Source organism: Pygocentrus nattereri, chromosome 18 (genome assembly GCF_015220715.1).
Source record: "Pygocentrus nattereri isolate fPygNat1 chromosome 18, fPygNat1.pri, whole genome shotgun sequence".
Classification (NCBI taxonomy): domain Eukaryota; kingdom Metazoa; phylum Chordata; class Actinopteri; order Characiformes; family Serrasalmidae; genus Pygocentrus; species Pygocentrus nattereri.
In genome coordinates, this window is record NC_051228.1 from 12,563,608 (window position 1) to 12,581,090 (window position 17,483).

General features: G+C 38.1%; 1 protein-coding gene across 2 annotated transcripts in view; it reads left to right on the top strand.

Moving 5' to 3' along the window:
- Positions 1–17,218, top strand: part of LOC108439204 (vacuole membrane protein 1-like) — a 77,730-nt gene extending 60,512 nt beyond the window's left edge. For both annotated transcript variants that reach the window (XM_017717468.2, XM_017717469.2), the window contains 2 exons: positions 12,996–13,095; positions 14,115–17,218. In XM_017717468.2, coding sequence (XP_017572957.1) covers positions 12,996–13,095; positions 14,115–14,258 — 244 coding nt within the window. In that variant the 3' untranslated portion in view covers positions 14,259–17,218. The remainder of the gene's footprint in view (positions 1–12,995; positions 13,096–14,114) is intronic.
- The last annotated feature ends 265 nt before the right edge of the window (positions 17,219–17,483 follow it).

Sequence of the window (17,483 nt, forward strand, 5' to 3'; positions counted from 1 at the left end):
GAAAAAGGTAAATTAGTTTATCATGAAAAATGATATGATATTTTGTGTATGTCTAGTTCCCTCCCTATTCTCCAGTAGTTCTGAGACCTCTTGTGCCAGTATTTTTAGGAGAGAAAAAGGAAAAAAACATGATTACTGGAAGCAGTTCCTTGCTCTATCGCTGAGAATTAGTCTCAAACCATGCATGATTTGACTTTGCTGTAGTCCTTGGTTGATCAGCCTTTGATCTCCTGTTTAAGGACGCTTGTTGAGCTAGAGCTTGGCTGTTTTTCCTGCCTCTTGTTATGACAATTGATTAACATAATGAAAGGATTTCTCATGTGGGAACTAGGCCTGAGTGAGACATTTGAACCATTTTACTTCTTCTGGGGTGGGCTTGCTCTCCTGTTGAATACTGAATACTGATTATGCATGCATGCACTGGTGTTGGTGTGTGTTCAGTGTTAATTTATTGCCATGCATGCCTCTGTAGTTGTGTATGTCGTCTTTGTGTGGTGTTGTTTAATTATGTGAGGATGTGTGTGTGATCATTTATGCAAACATGCTTTAAAGACTCATACTGAAACAGATTATCACTGGCTTACCTCAGATAACACCAACTACTGAGAATGTTCCATTAATACTGTTCAATTCATGAATATATTCTTCCCCCCCTTTAATGTGCTGGCCAATTTGTTGCCATTCATAAAAGACCCTTTTTATGTGTCCCTGCATGCCACACCCTAATAGGCCAACTTGTATTGATAGTCATTGGCTCACTGCATGTGCTTAGATGCCTGCCCCAGAGCTGCATTCTAAGTAAATGGCCCAGCAGCAGTGGAGAGGGAACACATGTGCTAAAGCCCACATTTCCATTAGACAAGGCCTTTCACTGTCCAGGAGGGCCACTTTTAAGAATAGTGCATTATCACATTATCAGAACAAAGCAAATGCATATTACCCTCACTGGGTTTTTAAGAGGAAATTCTGTGAATAGTAGGGGGTAGAGAAAAATAGGTGTCAGCAAAGACCCTTCGTTGGGAGTGACAGTGACAGGCAAGGATGGCAAGTAAAAGTAATCTGACAGAACATGACTGATGGAGAGGAAGTGGAGGACAGATGGAGTAAAGGAGAAAGTGATTCTTTAGGGATCATGGAGTTTATGTAGTTTGTGTTTTTTTTGCATTGCCAAAACCATGCAGTATTGCTAATCTAAACCCTTATATTGGCAATATAAGGGTTTAGATTAAAGAGCATGCATTTTTCATCCTCTAGTTTACATGTTCTACAGAGGTAGCATGAGAAGCAATGAATACTAAATCATTACAGGTATTGTAAAACCACCAAAGTCTTCAGAAATTAAATCAAGAGGGACGATAACTAACCTGATTTGGTAACAAATGTTCCATTGTAGTTCACGTCAGGGTTATCAACATTACTAGCTGGCTGCTGTTACTATTTATGGTTGACACTACAACTTGCTGGTGCTGAATGCAAAATAGGGTGACTTGATATAATTTATTCATTTAGCTGTTATTTACTGGTACAGCGGATTCCATCCCCTTTTTTGTTACTCATTTCTGAGAAACAGGGAAGAATGGTGTATAGTGAACTAAGGAACAGTCATCTAACAAAGACTGCATTGAGTTAAAGGCTTCATACAAAGCACAGAGGTACGTCTCACTCAGACACAAGGCACATAGAGATGTAGAAGATGAGGTAATAGTTGGGTGACCTCTGAATTGGGATTTAAATGTGTGTTGTTTATTCAAAGCATGATCAATAATGAGGGCAAGGAGAAAATCAGTTCATTTTCATTGTTCATTGTTCTGGCTTGTGATAAGATTCATCAGACACTGATGATAAATCAGCAGACAGGCAAATGAATTGCCTGATAAGTATATGTTTTTATTTCTCATGGAATTGAATAGAATGACACACAAAGCTGTAGTCTATTATTATTATCCTGGTTCGAAGCTGTGAAGACAATGTTCTTTTGGTTTATGACTCGACACTTCTGGTGACTTGTTTTGGTGACTCGGATCTTAACAAAGGCTAGAGGATGGGATCGGGAGAGGGTGAGAGGGAAAGAGCTAGCTATCTGATGACTATTTTCAGTGAAGGCTTGTCCAGTCATAGGTGTTTTCAGTGGGAACTGGTAGCATGCATTGTACAGGGCCTTTGTCCAAAACCTCTTCAGCACTTTGGGCCTGGACGAGTCATTACACAGCTGTGCACCCAGAAGCCTGAGTCATAGCCCTGGTCTATGGCCCTGTTTTAAGAGAACATGGTAAAATGGCACACGGGACACTACTATTAATATTGCCAGATTGCCAATTAAAAAGTACCAAAGTATGTTGTGTTTCAAAATGTCAAATATATGCTTAGGCTTTTGATTAGCTGATTATCTCAGATGTATTCATTTGTCTGAGAGCATGTTGAGATGTCTCGGCACAGACACAGGTTATATAGTACAGCTATGGTAGGGCCAAATTACTAATGCTTGTGAAAATGCTTTCCTGAAATATAGCATATTTGAATGATTGAAGTGGTTGAGCAGCTGAGACTTTACAAAGTAACTGACAAAGTCACTGAAGTTGACTGTGTGGGAAACAACAGCTTGGAAAACCTAGAAAAAAGGCAAAACAGTGGCTTATGCTTCATGCAGATCAGTCCAATCAAACAGAAAAATTTGCACTGTATAGCTGTCAGAGAACAGATTTATCTAAATGTTATCTTCTAAGTTGACTAGTAAATTTATATGTTTGAAACTCATTTATTATTTTCAAATGTAGTAATAGGCTGCTTCTTATTGTAATTCTACAAATGTGTATTGTTTGAGATCAGCAGAAAATCTGAGTTTAAGATGGTGGTAGATATATGTAGATATGATGGATAGATAAACTATAATTATTGTTAGTCAATGCTAGAAGATACGAGCTGGAAGGTGTACTTAAGCTTGAAACACCCAAGTCATCATAGCAAACGGGCAGCATAGAAGTGGCTAAGTGTGATGTAGGGGAAAAGTCCCTAAAAGGTCCACCTACATCTAAATAAACATATTTCTCCTATTCACCATTCCTTTTTAGTGATATTTAAGCTTATAATGAAGTTTTAAAAAATCTCTCTTTTAAGAGGATCAAGTATGTTTTTATAGGATTTATTCAAATAAGAACAATAAAGTAAAGAACAGAACAGTTGAAAAGCTTGGACTGGACTTAAAATAGCCACTTGTTAGGCCACTTGTTAACACATTCTCAATAAGCCCAGTAATTGTTTTATTTCAATAATTTTATGAATTTATAGACCTATGTCATGAACAACTGAAACGTACTTTAAATGATAAAAAATTAAACAGAGATCTATTGTTTCATATATTTAGGGCCAGACTGGTCTTTGTCAATTCATTTCATTTTATTATTTACTTATTTGTACTTATGTAGTATTTACTTATTTGATTTTTTAAATAAAATTATTTTGATATATTTGGTAATGTAGTTAGTGAGTCAGTTTTATTTTACAGAACATATTGTTTATATACCTTAGTCGTGTGCACAGTACTGCAGAGCAGAGCAGGTGAAACAGAATTTGCCAAAAAAATCCTCCAAGGAAGTACAGTTTAATGCTTTTGGCCAAGATGATTCCTAGCAAATACCATTTTACTTACAATATGTATCCATTTACAGTATATATCCAATATGGTGTAAGCTTGTCACTTAAAAATGAAGTGTCCAAAGATTTGTCTAATTTAAAGCCATATGAGAACAAGAGTACTCTAGAACAATTGTTTTTTTTTCAGCTCAGGTGTTCTTCAAGAGTAACTTAATAAAATTTAGATATTTTGAATAAACATTGTGAACATGCAAACCCAAGAGATCCATACTTTGTCCCTGTACATGAAAATGGATCAGACACCTTGTTTTGCTTTTAGACATTAGGATCTCATTCAAAATCTACTGACAAATGGCATGGAAGTATTGCGTCAGGCAGTATCAGGAATTTAAACATTTTTTGTACTTACAGACAAAACAGTAATTCAAAATTCAGATATGTTATTGACTACCTATTTTAGAAACTGAATAATACAAATTTGCATTGATAAATTGCACTGAGAGCCATATGAACCTTTTCTCTCTATAGACGAATTAGCACGCCTGTATGGTTTAACAGCATAACATTGAAGCCAAAATCTATATAACTGCTTACATTTGGGTGTGGGGGATGAATAAATAGAAAATAGTACTACTGCTACTAATAAATTAAAATAATAATAATATTAATAGCTTCATAGCTTGTGTAAGATTAATAAATTACTATAGAGCTGTAGTACTGTTTTTGAGTATTTTTTTTATTAAGTAAGTCTTGTCAACCTGCAGTAGATCATGTGACTCCTGACTAGGTGCTACTTTAAAAAAGTAACATAGGGAAGTAACATATCCATATATTGAATATATTGAGTATACAGATCATACTGGTATTTAAATTATTTACTCATTTACTTAATTTTGTCTTGAAAATTATGAATTCTGACCTTCATCTCACAGAAATTGTCATGGTGGCTTTCGCATAATATGGAATACTTGTTTTCCTTCTGCATGAGATGCACAGTTTTTTATGTTTAGTTTCAATTTATTACAATTTAAAAAAAATATTTCATATTAAAAGTGCTAGTGGGCATACAGCGTATATTGCTCAAAATCTGGGGACCATCTCTGAATATATATCTGTGTTTATTTATTACTTTCCAAGCAAAAGTCATAGTATATTTTTTTTTATACATCAAGAAAATGATAAGAACCACCAATAATGACCAGGTTTACTGACAGCAAGTCAAAGTGTTTATTAATTGAAAACCTAAGTATAAAAATACTCAAGCATTACTACTTATTTCATTTACAGAAGTCAGTATTTTAATTATAGGAGTGTTTGTTTGCAGATCCCTTTTTGCTCCGCCTGGCTTGTTGGATTTTCTCTTTTGGAACGTTTTGAACACTTCCTCTCTTTTTCCGCCAGTTCAGTCATTTTTTTTCACACTTGCTTTTAGGATTTGTCTTACAGACATTCTGTTACGAAGAGACAAGTGTTTTTGACAAAATAATTCAACTCTGTATTCAAGTTTTCTAAAGCAGTATCTTTCAGGATGTTAATGACATAGTCAGGTGTGTTAAATGCTTACTTTACAAGAGTGTTATTGTAGACATGTGGGTACATTTGGATATGTGTCCCAGCATTTGTTTTTAGTAAATTAGGGTGTTAGGTGAAATTTGTCTAGTTGGCTTCTGTGCAGTTAAAAGTATTGTTTCGTAAGCTATAATATTAGTGAAACTATGAACTTTCGAATATGGCAAAGCAATTTTATCATAATACATTTAAAAATATATAATCTTTAAAAGCAAATGATGATGAAAGTGTGCCAAGACTACTTTTGAACACTTATTAGACTTTTCCCCCCATTTCCTGCTTGTATATGTATGAGGTGCAGTTGGAAAGAGCTCCAAGAGCACATTTTAAAATATTTCTTTTTTGCTACCAGTTTTCAGTTTTCAAAATGAAACCAAGAAAATCAGTTGATTTGCTGGTATATGTGTATTGTTCAAAGGGCAGAGCTTCAGCTTATTATAGGTTTATTATTAGATCTTTTGTAATTCATGAAATATGATTTAGGATATGGCCTGAAAATTTGTGATGGCATCACTTTTAGTAAATTTAATCACTGTTTCTAAATATCTATTATATACTTGATTTTTTTTTATTATTATTATTTTTTTTGACTTGCTTACAAGGTCATTTCTGCTGCAAGAACTTTCACTGTTTGCCTGTTGGCTAGACAACATCCTGCCCAAAGGTGTGTACGGTTAACCCACAAACCTGCAGCTCACTATATTACTGATCAACTGTACTGGTGCACTGTATTCTGCATGAAGTGCGTGGTTGCAGTATATGTGTGATTTGCATCTTGGAAATGGTGGTGTACCTTGCTGCATGTTGTTCAGTTGATTAAGGTGCATGTTAGCGATTAAATTTCCTGTGCCCCCTTTTAATTGATTTGTACACTTTAGGTTTTTAAAAATTATTTTTATCTTAGTGTGTCATTTACAAACTGCTTTTATACAGTTAAGTATGTCAAAAACACTCAAAGCCACACGGTATTCCTTTTACTTTGAAGAAATGTAAAAAAATCTGTTTTTCAGTAATAAGGAATAAAGCATAGTTTCACACAAAACCTGAAAATCCAGCCACTTTTTGTGTCTTCTTTGTCCACATAGATTTTTTTTAATGCATCCTGAACTTTTGCCTGTATGGTTTTATTAATGGCTGTCCAACATTTGGGTCTGAATGAATAAATGAATGTGTGTGTGTGTGTGTGTGTGTGTGTATGTGTGTGTGTGTATGTGTTTGTCTGTGTCTGTGTGTTTGAGAGAGAGAGATTTTATGTTTAGCAGTTTTAGTCAGTTCCACTTTCTGAGAAACACAGGAAGCTGCTACATTTTTGTATGAAATTTCCCTTGTATTTGTTCTTATGGTTGGTCAGTGCATTGTCCTCAATTTTGTATACGGTGTGCTTCTGGTGTGTACAGAACGTGACAGAATCTGAATTGCTTAGGAAGATGGCAAGGAACGAAGGCATTGCAGATGGGGTCAGTCATTTTCCTTGTCAGTGTTGGCTTAAGTTAGCTAAATTAGTATTGAAATTAAATTTACAACTTAAATTTCCATATTTTACTGTGCCGTTTTCCAAATATCCAGAAATGAAATTGATTCTTTGTACACAATTGGAGCATACCAACTGACTTTACAGGTCAGTTTGCTATCATTACAAAACCTGATCTGTATTGTATGCTATGTAGCCTAATGAAGGATAGATTTTGTAGTTAGTAAGATCAACATCAGCATGGTCTGTATTCTAGTGGCTTTGCATGGATTGGCTGTCCACAGCTCTAGTGAATGGTTCACATCCAGCTAGGGTGCCGAATGGGCGAGCAGATCAATACAGGCAGGAAAGGAAGGGCACTACAGGATGGACATTGGCGTCAGCAGCAGCTCTCTCTATCACTTCCTCACAGACACACACAAACCGCTCCCTTGTCTCCCAGTCCAGTGAGGGGCAGCCCTGCCTGGCCCATGCACTCATCCTAGGCCTGTCTGGAGTAGCAGTGACTCAGTCTGATCCACCCAGGCCTATAAGCTGTGCTTATGCGCATCCAAGACTCGATTTTAGGCTTAATCATGCACTGTTTAATGGAGTTTTTGGAAAAGTTCTGTCTCTTTTTGGGGATGGCATGTGTTAATCATGGGATATGTTCATGGTGATTGGTTCCTTTTTCTGAGTGCCAGGGCTCATTTTCAGTGATGCTTTTTATACATAGAGAATTAGCACAAGTGAGATTGGATTTATCCATGTTTATTCTGTGTTGTTAGAACTTGATGGCTTGAGCTTCAAGACAATGCTGCATTGTGCTACACATGTTATCAGTGTTAAGGAAAAGAGTACCATAAGCTGAAACACCTTTATAAGAGTAGAGAGAAGGGGCAGTGGGCGTTTGTGTGTATGTGTGGGTATCGATCGCAGAATCGAGGCAGGGGGTGGCCAACGATGCTGTAGCCTAAATTTTTGTTGTTGTTTTTTTTTTTTTTTTTTTTTTTTTTAACTAGCATATTACAGTAGAAAGTCTGCATCTCTCTCATGTCACTCATATCACATATTCCCACAGAATGTATTGCCCTACCTATTTTATTGCTTGAAAAGAAACACTAAAAGTAACTAATAGGCCTCACAATCAGTGCAATAAAAAAATTTTTATTTAACCTCAGTGACAAAATCAGGATCACTATGTTGCCTTAATAGCAAAATAAGCCTTGCCCCACCTATGAAAAACACATTCTGGGCTGTATGTGTGAAAGTGGGAGGTTGAGTGAAGAGATGTCAGTTTGGGTGTGCATTTTGGAAGTTGCTGAAGTATTGGTCAGCTATAATTAGTGTAGGTTTTTCCCCATGCGTGGTGACCCATGGGGCACAGATCACTTCTCCCACTCTCCTAGCTCCGTGCTGATAAGACATTTCCAAAATAGGAATGATCTCATCTCTCTCTTTCTCCTTTCCTCTTCTCTACTCCTTTGTTTAGTCTGTGTTGTTTTTTTTCTTTATTTTTTTCTTCCTTTATTCGCTGTTTGAACATAGGCTGGTACAGCCGGTGCAGGAACGGTTGTGTGTGTGGTGTGCATGTTTGTGTGTGTGTGTGTGTGTGTGTGTGTGTGTGTGTGTGTGTGTCTGTGTGTGTGTGTGTGTGTGTGTGTGTGATTAACACCCTGAGTTCGGGGATCTCCATTCAGGACGAATCCTCATGGTTTGCTGATGAGGTCATCAGGAAAGATCTTGGTGTAACATGGATCTGGCTGTAGCCAGAGGAACAGAATGGAGGTGAAAGGCCCTGTGTGCCTCACCTTAGTTTGCCTCTGAATTTACATCAAAATTAAGTAGCTTTCAACATCCATTGTCTATTCAGAGAACTGGAGTGTTATTGGACATTTTTGGTACAGTATTTGCTTTATGTTTTACAGTAAATATAAAGCAGTGACATCTGCTGTACTATTCCTGCAGTGTAAAATCTTCTTTACATTCACTGAATGTGTCACTGTGTGCTTGATAAACTTTTGGTCTGTTCACCCCCCCCCCCCCCCCCCCCCCCCCCCATCTTGTTATTCAGAGATGGTCAGGCTCATCTCTGCATACAGCTTCATGGGGACCTGAGGTCAAAGGTCGTGTCTGACTCAAGGCCTATGGAATTTAGTCTCAAGGAAATGAATACTGTGGAAAGAAAAATCAGCCGAAATTGTGACTGCTACAGGAAGCGGTGAAGATTATTTACGTTCTTTGAGCAGGAAAGAACAAGAAAGTTTATTTCCCTCAAAAGTCTCCTCTTTTTTAAGTTATTTGAGCTCAAGACACGACATGAGGAATATACCTGATTGCTCGTCAGATTGCTCAGGTTCTGCTAATGGATCACCAAGACCAGCTTGTTTGAGCTTGCCCTTTACTCAGTCATCACGTAAATCTACCAGAATTTTTTGACAGTGACAAAGTGTGTGTTTGTTGATGTAGTTGAGAGCAGTGTCACAGAAAGCCTCTCACTGTCATTCCGTTTTGGTCAGTAGGTGCAATAATCTGCATGGTCATTCTATGAGAAGCACCTTTCAGTTAGCAAGTGAGACCTATAAGCCCTGCTCATCTGCTCTGTCTGTCTACCATCATACATATATCAACAGTTAACTGTGTTGGCTCATGATGTGCTTTTTTAATCTCGTATGTATGTGACTTTTTGCATTGTCTGTTGTTTCGTCATTGAAGTTTAATCTCCTGAGTATGTCTTGAGATGTGCAGGAAGGCCTCGCTATGCCTGGGTGCAGGGGTTGCTGTGTCAGTCCAGGCGTTGAGATGGGTAGCCTTGAACACCATGTATTCATCCAATGGTTATGATAACCGTCAGGATAGATCATCTTTTGTCGTCCTTTTGAATCACCTCACACTTCCCATTACTGAGCTCATCTCCAGCAGTGAGATCATGCAGTGGAGGAGAAATGGGAGATGGTGATATTAGAAAAAAAGTTCACATACACATGTACCTTAAACACTATATTTCAAGCACAGTGTACACCTCACAAACACTGTACTGTACACACTGAACACCTCACACACTCACTGTCTTACTCACTGTATTTTTCAAACACTCCACATACTTTATGAATACGACAATCACTCCATACTTATTCCACAATGCGTGTGTTTGGCTACTATACTTATCTCACACTCCCACTCCTTATCTTAATATGCACATGACTTTCTATAATCTTCTAGAAATGTCCCCCATTTTTATGATGGTCACTAAGAAGTTAATGACCATTGTTTATCCCTTACAGAATTATTATTCATTGTGATGATGCATTTTTTTGTGGAACACAGCTTGTTTTAAACTAATTTATTAAAGCGCTATCCGCAAACCCGCTGTGCTTTATTTCAATTTCTGTATGCTACATTTAGTAGCATACACAAATAATTCTATTAATAATAATTCTATTATTAATGACAGTATTTCCACAAAACACATTTCTGGATTTTTAAAATTATTTTCAGAAACATTTTTTTCCCAAAGCATTTTTTTATTATTCAGGTAGCTTTTGCTTACACTATCCAGTGGCCAAAATATTTTCATGAGCAGTGACACACACGTCCCTCACGATTTTGTAAGTGATGACTTGGAATGATATTATTTTTTAGTATAATATGATTTTGTATAATTTAATAATTTCAGTATTAAAAAAGAAAAACATTTTTTGCATTTGTCAGAGGTGTAAAACGTATGAAATAGGACATGTAAAAGAAATTATTTTTACCTCAAAGTATTAAATGTTGTGATCTATTTGAAATTTACATAATGAAAATGTAAACTATTATAAGTATATTTATAAACATTTTATTTTGCTTTGCTTTTATGTTCTGTGCTAAATTAAAACAAATATGTTAAATATATATATATATATATGTATATATATATATATATTTGTGTGTGTGTGTGTGTGTGTGTATAAACACATTTTTATTCTCTCTCAAACATAGAGCAGACATATGCAGATGTTGATTTAACTGGAACTTGTATGTGAAAACATTATGTTGATGCTTACTTTGATTTTAATACATATTAATAAAAATATAAAAGGATAATTTATTTTATATCTATATATATTACTGTGTGTGTGTGTGTGTGTGTGTGTGTGTGTGTGTGTGTGTGTGTGTGTGTGTGTACACATACGTATATAATTTTCAGGTTACTTGGACATGCAGGTTTTAGGCTGGTTAGTCTGTTGTTGCAAGATATTTTACTCACAAATTGCAGATATGTCAGTTGTAGTAATTGCAGGTCATTGCAAATACATGTAGCTTAGTTTAGCTTAGTGTAATGAATATTTGTAAGGACTTTGTATTACATTTTTTGCAGTTCTTTTAGTGCTAAATATAAGTGAACTGTATTTTGCATTAGTTACAGTGTTCTGTGTCACAGTATTTATATTTAAGTTGACAAAGACTTTCAGCTCTAGTCATTTTATTCTACAGGAATAATACTTATTCTCTTGAAAATTATGTCAAAGTTAATTTGGAAATTTTTCAAGTACTCACTCTTATTCTCCCTCATTGTACAAAGTGCATGAGCTCCATGGTGAACAGAATATATTCTCATCAAGCTTTTTCCAAGACATATAACAACACGTACATCTACATTCTGTCATCTATAAAAGCTGATTTGTGAACTGAGAAAGACAAAAGAACATGATGTATATAAGTTAGTCCAGCATGTATTACTTTTTTCCCCAAAGAGATCCTCAGTTCCAGAGAATGTTCCAGAAATAACGTGAAAATCCCTGCTTTGTGGAGGAGGCAGACATGAAGGTAGTCCTCAGGTCTGAGAAGCATGTTTCTGATGGCTGGTTTTAGTTTTTCCCGGTATAATGGCTGACTCGTCTGGGCGCTGACTCACTATTGCTCACATCCAGCCCGCCACTTCTTCAGCACAAGGACGAAAACTTTTGATTTCAGTCTTTGTTCTTTTGTGTGGGTATTTTACCCTACCTGTACACTAATCTCTCTCAAAAAGCCTGTGAATGTATCAGAACGTCAGAGGATAAGGGTGTAGACTATAAATGTGAATGTCTTAGATGTCTTTAGAGAGGTTTCAAATGTATGAAAAATAATCTATAAATCAGTAAATTCTAATTTATTCTGTTTGTGTATCTATATATCCATCTATCTATATATCCATCTATCTGTGTGTGTGTGTGTGTGTGTGTGTGTGTGTGTGTGTGTGTGTGTGTGTTTTTCTAAATTATTTTTCACATTTCACATTTCACTTGCTGTCTAGTTTAACCTTGCTAAGGTGTTTGAGACATTTGGTTAATGATTAAAAGAAATGGATAGCATGATTTCATTCGTTGTCTGCACGCATGCTTGTACTTTCATCTGGTAAGTGGAAAGATGTGCAATGGCTCTTTTGAGTCTTTAATAAAATGTAGAAATGAAAGTTCAAAGAAAATGCTATCTGCTCAACCACATGACACATGACTTGAAGTGGTCAAACAAAGGCTTAAATGTATCACACTAGTCTCGTGTAAATACGGACATTCGTCTCACATTATTGTAATTAAGAACATGCTTTGTAAGTTTTGCTGAGCACTAAAGAGAATATTACTTAAAGTTTTTAGTTTATATTTGTTACATTTGACTGATTGCTAACTTTTGCCTTGCTAGGGAGGGGCCAACCCCCCACACCCCGCTTCCTTGTGTGTGTGTGTGTGTGTGTGTGTGTGAGACAGTGGGGGGTGTGTGGAGGAAAGAGAGGGGGTAGTTGGTGGCTAAATCTCGTAAAAGGGTTTTCCTAATATGGGCTGTCTTTCTGAGGGCTCCTCCTCTCCCCTGTAAGTGGGTGGGACATTGCCCTCTCTTTCAGCCAGTGATGACACAGCTACGACTTCCCCATTAATTGGCTGAAACCAGTTCTTACAGGAACCGCTGGTGATAAATGTGAGAGTTCTCAGAAATCATTCATTTCTTCCTCCTCCTGAGCTGAGGGACACTGCAAAGCAGCGTGGATGCTTCATTCTGTTGGCGTACCTTAAGGACACCTTCTGTTTTTTAAATTTTTTTAACATATACATTTTTTTGTATCTTATGTTTTTTTCGTGTCTTTTTTTTAACAGATTTGCTTAGGATTTGTGGCATTGAGTACATACAGTGCTCTTGCTTTTTTTTCCGGAGTTTCTATCTGTCCGGAAGAAAGGTTTAACAGTGCTCACCCTCCCCTTCTCTCTTTCTCTCAGTTGCTCGCTCTCTCTCTTTTTTTTCTGTCTCTGTCTGAGGGACGATCAAGGGGCAGTAATGCAGTACTGTGAAGGGGACTGTTATTGCCCTTTAGAATCGGTGACTAAAATTTATGTGACCTGCCCCCCCCAACCTTCCTTCTCTTCTGCAGTGCTGTTCCCCTGTTTGGCGCCTCTCTCCAGAAACCTTTCAGAGAGTATCTCGAGACTCAGAGGGCAAAGCTGCACCGTGCCGGAGAGACCGCACCAGCTGTAAGTATGCCAGACTGAATCTGTCCAGCTTTTTTTTCTTTTTGAGTTTTCTTCTTTTTCTTTTTTCTCTGTTTGTCTGTGTCAGTCTTGTTCTTCTGTCACCGACTGTAGCATTGTGTAGTACGTTAACTCGGCGAAAGGCAATGGTTTTGTGGGTAGTAAGCAGGTCGGCGTAGCGCGTCAGCGGCTGGGTCAGTGCAAGTGTCGGTGGGCGTGAAGCTGGGGGCTGACCGTGCGCTGAGCGACGGCTGAGACGCTGTCGGCTGTTCAGGCTCTGGCTCATGAGGGATGCTGAGTCATGCTCAGCAGTTGGAGCTCCTCTGAGTGAACCGGACACTCCCCCGCGTCACACTACCACTCCCCCTCCCCCCCAGCCCTCCGCAACCGAACCCTGTTGAACCCAGCGCAGGCTGTCTGAGACGGGAGGGGCCCCGGGGGGAGAGAGAGGGAGGGGGAACTGTACTCCCAATTCCTGCCACTGACAATCTCTCACAACTGTGTGTGGAAACAAAGAGACTATAGCCCTCGCGTTTGAATGCTTGATTGCTTCTTAAATATTGGCGAATTTGTTCTTTCTTCTTTTTTTTCTTTTATTTTGGTTAAACCAAATGCATTTTTCCAGCTTGTGTTGCGGTTGGTGGTGGGGTGGGGGGGTGGCGTGGAGGGAGGGTGGTAGCAGGGGAATTGAAGTTGCACAATAGGAGATTACGGCAGTTTCTGGAACAAAGTTCCTTTTTTCTTGTAACTTGAACCTCCTGCAGCGACTGGGGAAAAGCACTTAGGTTGTTTAACCGGCAGTAAGAGATGATGCCAGTGTGTAACAGGCTAAACCTAGCTTTGAGAAAGTAAGAGAGTGAGAACACTAAATAGGAATAGGGAGAGAAATAAGGAATAATGAAACTGTTCAACTTTAATTTCACTATTCAGGTTTTTAAATTGGTACATAGTTCCTTGAGACATTGAAATATCAGTTTAGTGACCTACTCTTCAATTTTTTTATGTTTTCTCTCATTGTGCAGGATGAAAACTGGCTCTCCTGGGTGTTTGAGAAGGTGGTGATCATCATGGTTTGCTTTTTCGTCTTCTCCATCATCAACTCCATGGCTCAAAGCTACGTCAAGCGCATCCAGCAGCAGAAATACTCAGAGGGCAAAATCAAATGAGGGAACTTTGTGGGGGGGGCATGGAGAGAAATAGGGTGAATAAGAGATTTTACTCAGAGATTTAGCATTGGCATTTTATAACAAATAAGCTTACTTTAATGAGACTTGACTGCATCTTGATGTATTAACATCAGCATAAGCGCATCGGCTTAGAGCAATTCTTAATTTAACCTAGATGTCTTTAGTAAGCGTGTCCATCTATAATTTGTTGCTCTTTTGTGCTTTTTTTGCACCGTTTGGCTACTTGTTTGTGGCTTATTGCTGTGCTTCTTAAAGAGGTAGATTTTGGGAGATATTTTGTAGTTTTAGAGACACCGTAGTATAGTTTTTCTTTGGCAGGAAGTGATCATCAGTTCCTTTTTAAAAGCAGCTGGTTGAACCATTTCATCTTTAAGCAAGGCCTTAATCTACTTTGTGCTTTAGATTACAACATATCGCAGACTCTTTAACCTTATTTTATTTATATATGTATATAATATATCTATCTCAAATATAAGCGGTATAGAAATTATTGTAGATTTTAAGTTTGCTTTTCACGGAATGACTTTTAAGGTCTTCCAAGGACTGCAGCCTTTTTAAAGAAAAAAGAATCCGTACTATTTACGTATTGTCTCATAAGACATTATATAAGAAGTAATATAATGCATAGATATATGTGTAGATCTGACTGCGCATTTTATTAAGAATCTCAAGTAGAGTATTTGGTGCTTATTTCACTTTATTTGACTTCTTGGATAGATGACTTCTTTTTAAATAAGATGTTCAGACTTAAGTAAATTTTTGAAGTAAGTAAAAATAAGTAAGTAAAAAAACTACTCAGACTGTATAAAAGCTCAGTGACTCATAATGTTGCTTTTGTCTGGAGTCATTGTTTTGTTTCCAGAGCGAGACAGAAAGAGAGCAAATGAGTCAGACCAGGGCTGTGCAACCAGATGCAATAATACACGGAATCAGATTAAGACGTGTGTGTGTGTGTGTGTGTGCGTGCGTTTGTGCACATATGTGTGTGGGTGGTTGCCTACTTACTGTTCTTGTGTAGTTGTACTTCTCGTGTATTCTTTATATCCTCACTGAGGTTTTCTCTGAAGAACTTCCTGACTAGAACAGTGCTCACTTAGGCAGAACAGTGGGGTCTGGCTGATGGGGTGTTAAGTGCTTGTACTGATGGGACTGGGTGTAGGTACGTCAGTAATACAGAGGATGGTATTAAAGTCCTCCTTTGCTTCACAGTGTCTGTTGGCCCCACTCTTTTAGGTAATGTCAGTGTGATTCATTCAGAAGTTTCTAACCCAGGCTCAACCCCTTTTAAAGATGCAAGGGCTCGCTTATGCCTGGTCCCACTCCCCATAACATGGGACACCACTTAAAATAGTGTTATGTCATTGTTTATTTTTTCCTTTCTCCATGGTGAGATTGTGTTGTATGAAAGGCCTAATCCATGGGTTTCTTGTCTGCCTTTTTTTTTCCTTTTTCTTTTTCTTTTAATTGCTTGTGAAATGTTTTTTCTCCCTCCTCTGTGTCTTTTTGTAACGCTGCCTTGGTATGCTAGCCTGGAAGCTTCAGGCGTATAAAAAATGGAACAGTGTGGAGTTTCTTTGCCGTTACCTTAACTGAACCCAGGGCTGAACTCGATGCACTGTGCTGCTGGCAGAGACGATGAGGGAGAGAGGGAGAGAGAGAGAGAGAGAGAGAGAGAGAGAGAGAGGGAGAGAGAGAGAGGGAGAGAGGGCGCGAGCAGGAGAAGACAAGCAGGAGGCTAGACTGAGCTTAGCTAGCACACACGCTCGTCACTGAGTGGGAAACGCATTTTAGACCGTTGTGAGGGGACTTATATCATTATATTAGAAAATAATCGATGGTCTCCCACCCTACCATACCACCATCTCCACCACCACCACCACCTCCTTCCTCTCCTCTTTGTCCATGGTAAGTGTTCTTTTCTTCCCTTCATTTTGTTCTTTTCGCGTGTGGGTCAGGCATTTCCATCCGTCTCTCCCAGTGTGTCAGATAGCTTATCAGACTGGTGTTGGCTGTTACATTGCATGGCGACAACAGTCTGTAGGCTGTCTGACATTTTGGGCTCTTTCATCCAAAAAAATGCATCTTATTTGTAGTCTCCCCTTCTTGGTGTTGGTCTTATTTTTTTATTTTTCCTTTTTTGTTACGCTGCCATTACCTTTTAATTTTACTGCTCTGCTATGGCAGAAGAGAGGTCTGTATCAACTGAACAGTATCTGGATTTTTTTTTTTTTTTTTTTTTTTGCAACAGGTAAAATCTTTGCATAAATGAAATGATTGCCATCTTTCATTTTCTGCATCTCTGCTCAGACCTGTACTGTCAGAATGGTGTGTGTCTGTGTGTGTATGTGCATGCATCTTTGTGTGCGTACCGCTGTTTGCGTGTGTGTGCGCTTGTGTGTTTCCGGGGCTTACCTCCGCCCACTTAAATTTCTTGTGGATCCAGAAAGAACACACCTTATTGCAACACACACTGTTATGACACAGTTTTGGTGTTCGGAACGCTTCCCCCTCCTTTCTGGAACCTTGAATCTGTTGCTCAACGCTTTTGTCTCTGGGTCTCATGACTACGTTCATTTGTTCATCGATTGTTTTTGCCCAGAGTTTTTATTTGGGTTGAGTTAAAATCATGGCTTGTCCAATTAATGCTCATTCTGTGGTCATTAAAATCCAGGGCAAAGCTGACTTACCTTTTGAGAGATGACTTGTTTTTTTCCATCGACTTGGGATGAAGAGGCTTTTTTGTGTTGTAAAAACTTTGGAATGGTCTGGTTGGCTTGCAGATTCAGGGAGTATGTTTTCCTTAATAGTGTTCTGAACATCCTGTTCTTAAGGGGAGCCCCCTCTTGGCAAATGTTGCTTTTCTGTATGACTGTATGTATGTGTATGTGCTTATATAAGTGTATGTGTATTAAAATAAATAAAGTTGTTTTGAATTCCCAGTCTGTCTCCTGGTTTGTTTTTGCTGTCTGATGGATCACACAGCACCCATTAACAAGTGACTGGAAAATCTGTATTTATGTTTCCATATATCAGTGTCTGAAATATACACACACTTTTCAGAGCTTAAATCTGAATTAACAATATTCTTTAAACCCTGATTTATCCTTTTCAGCTTCTGGTGCTAGTTTAACAGACAGCTTTATGGCCAGCTTCAGTGATTTGGTCATAAACAGCACGTCTCACATACCCGGTGAAACCTTAATA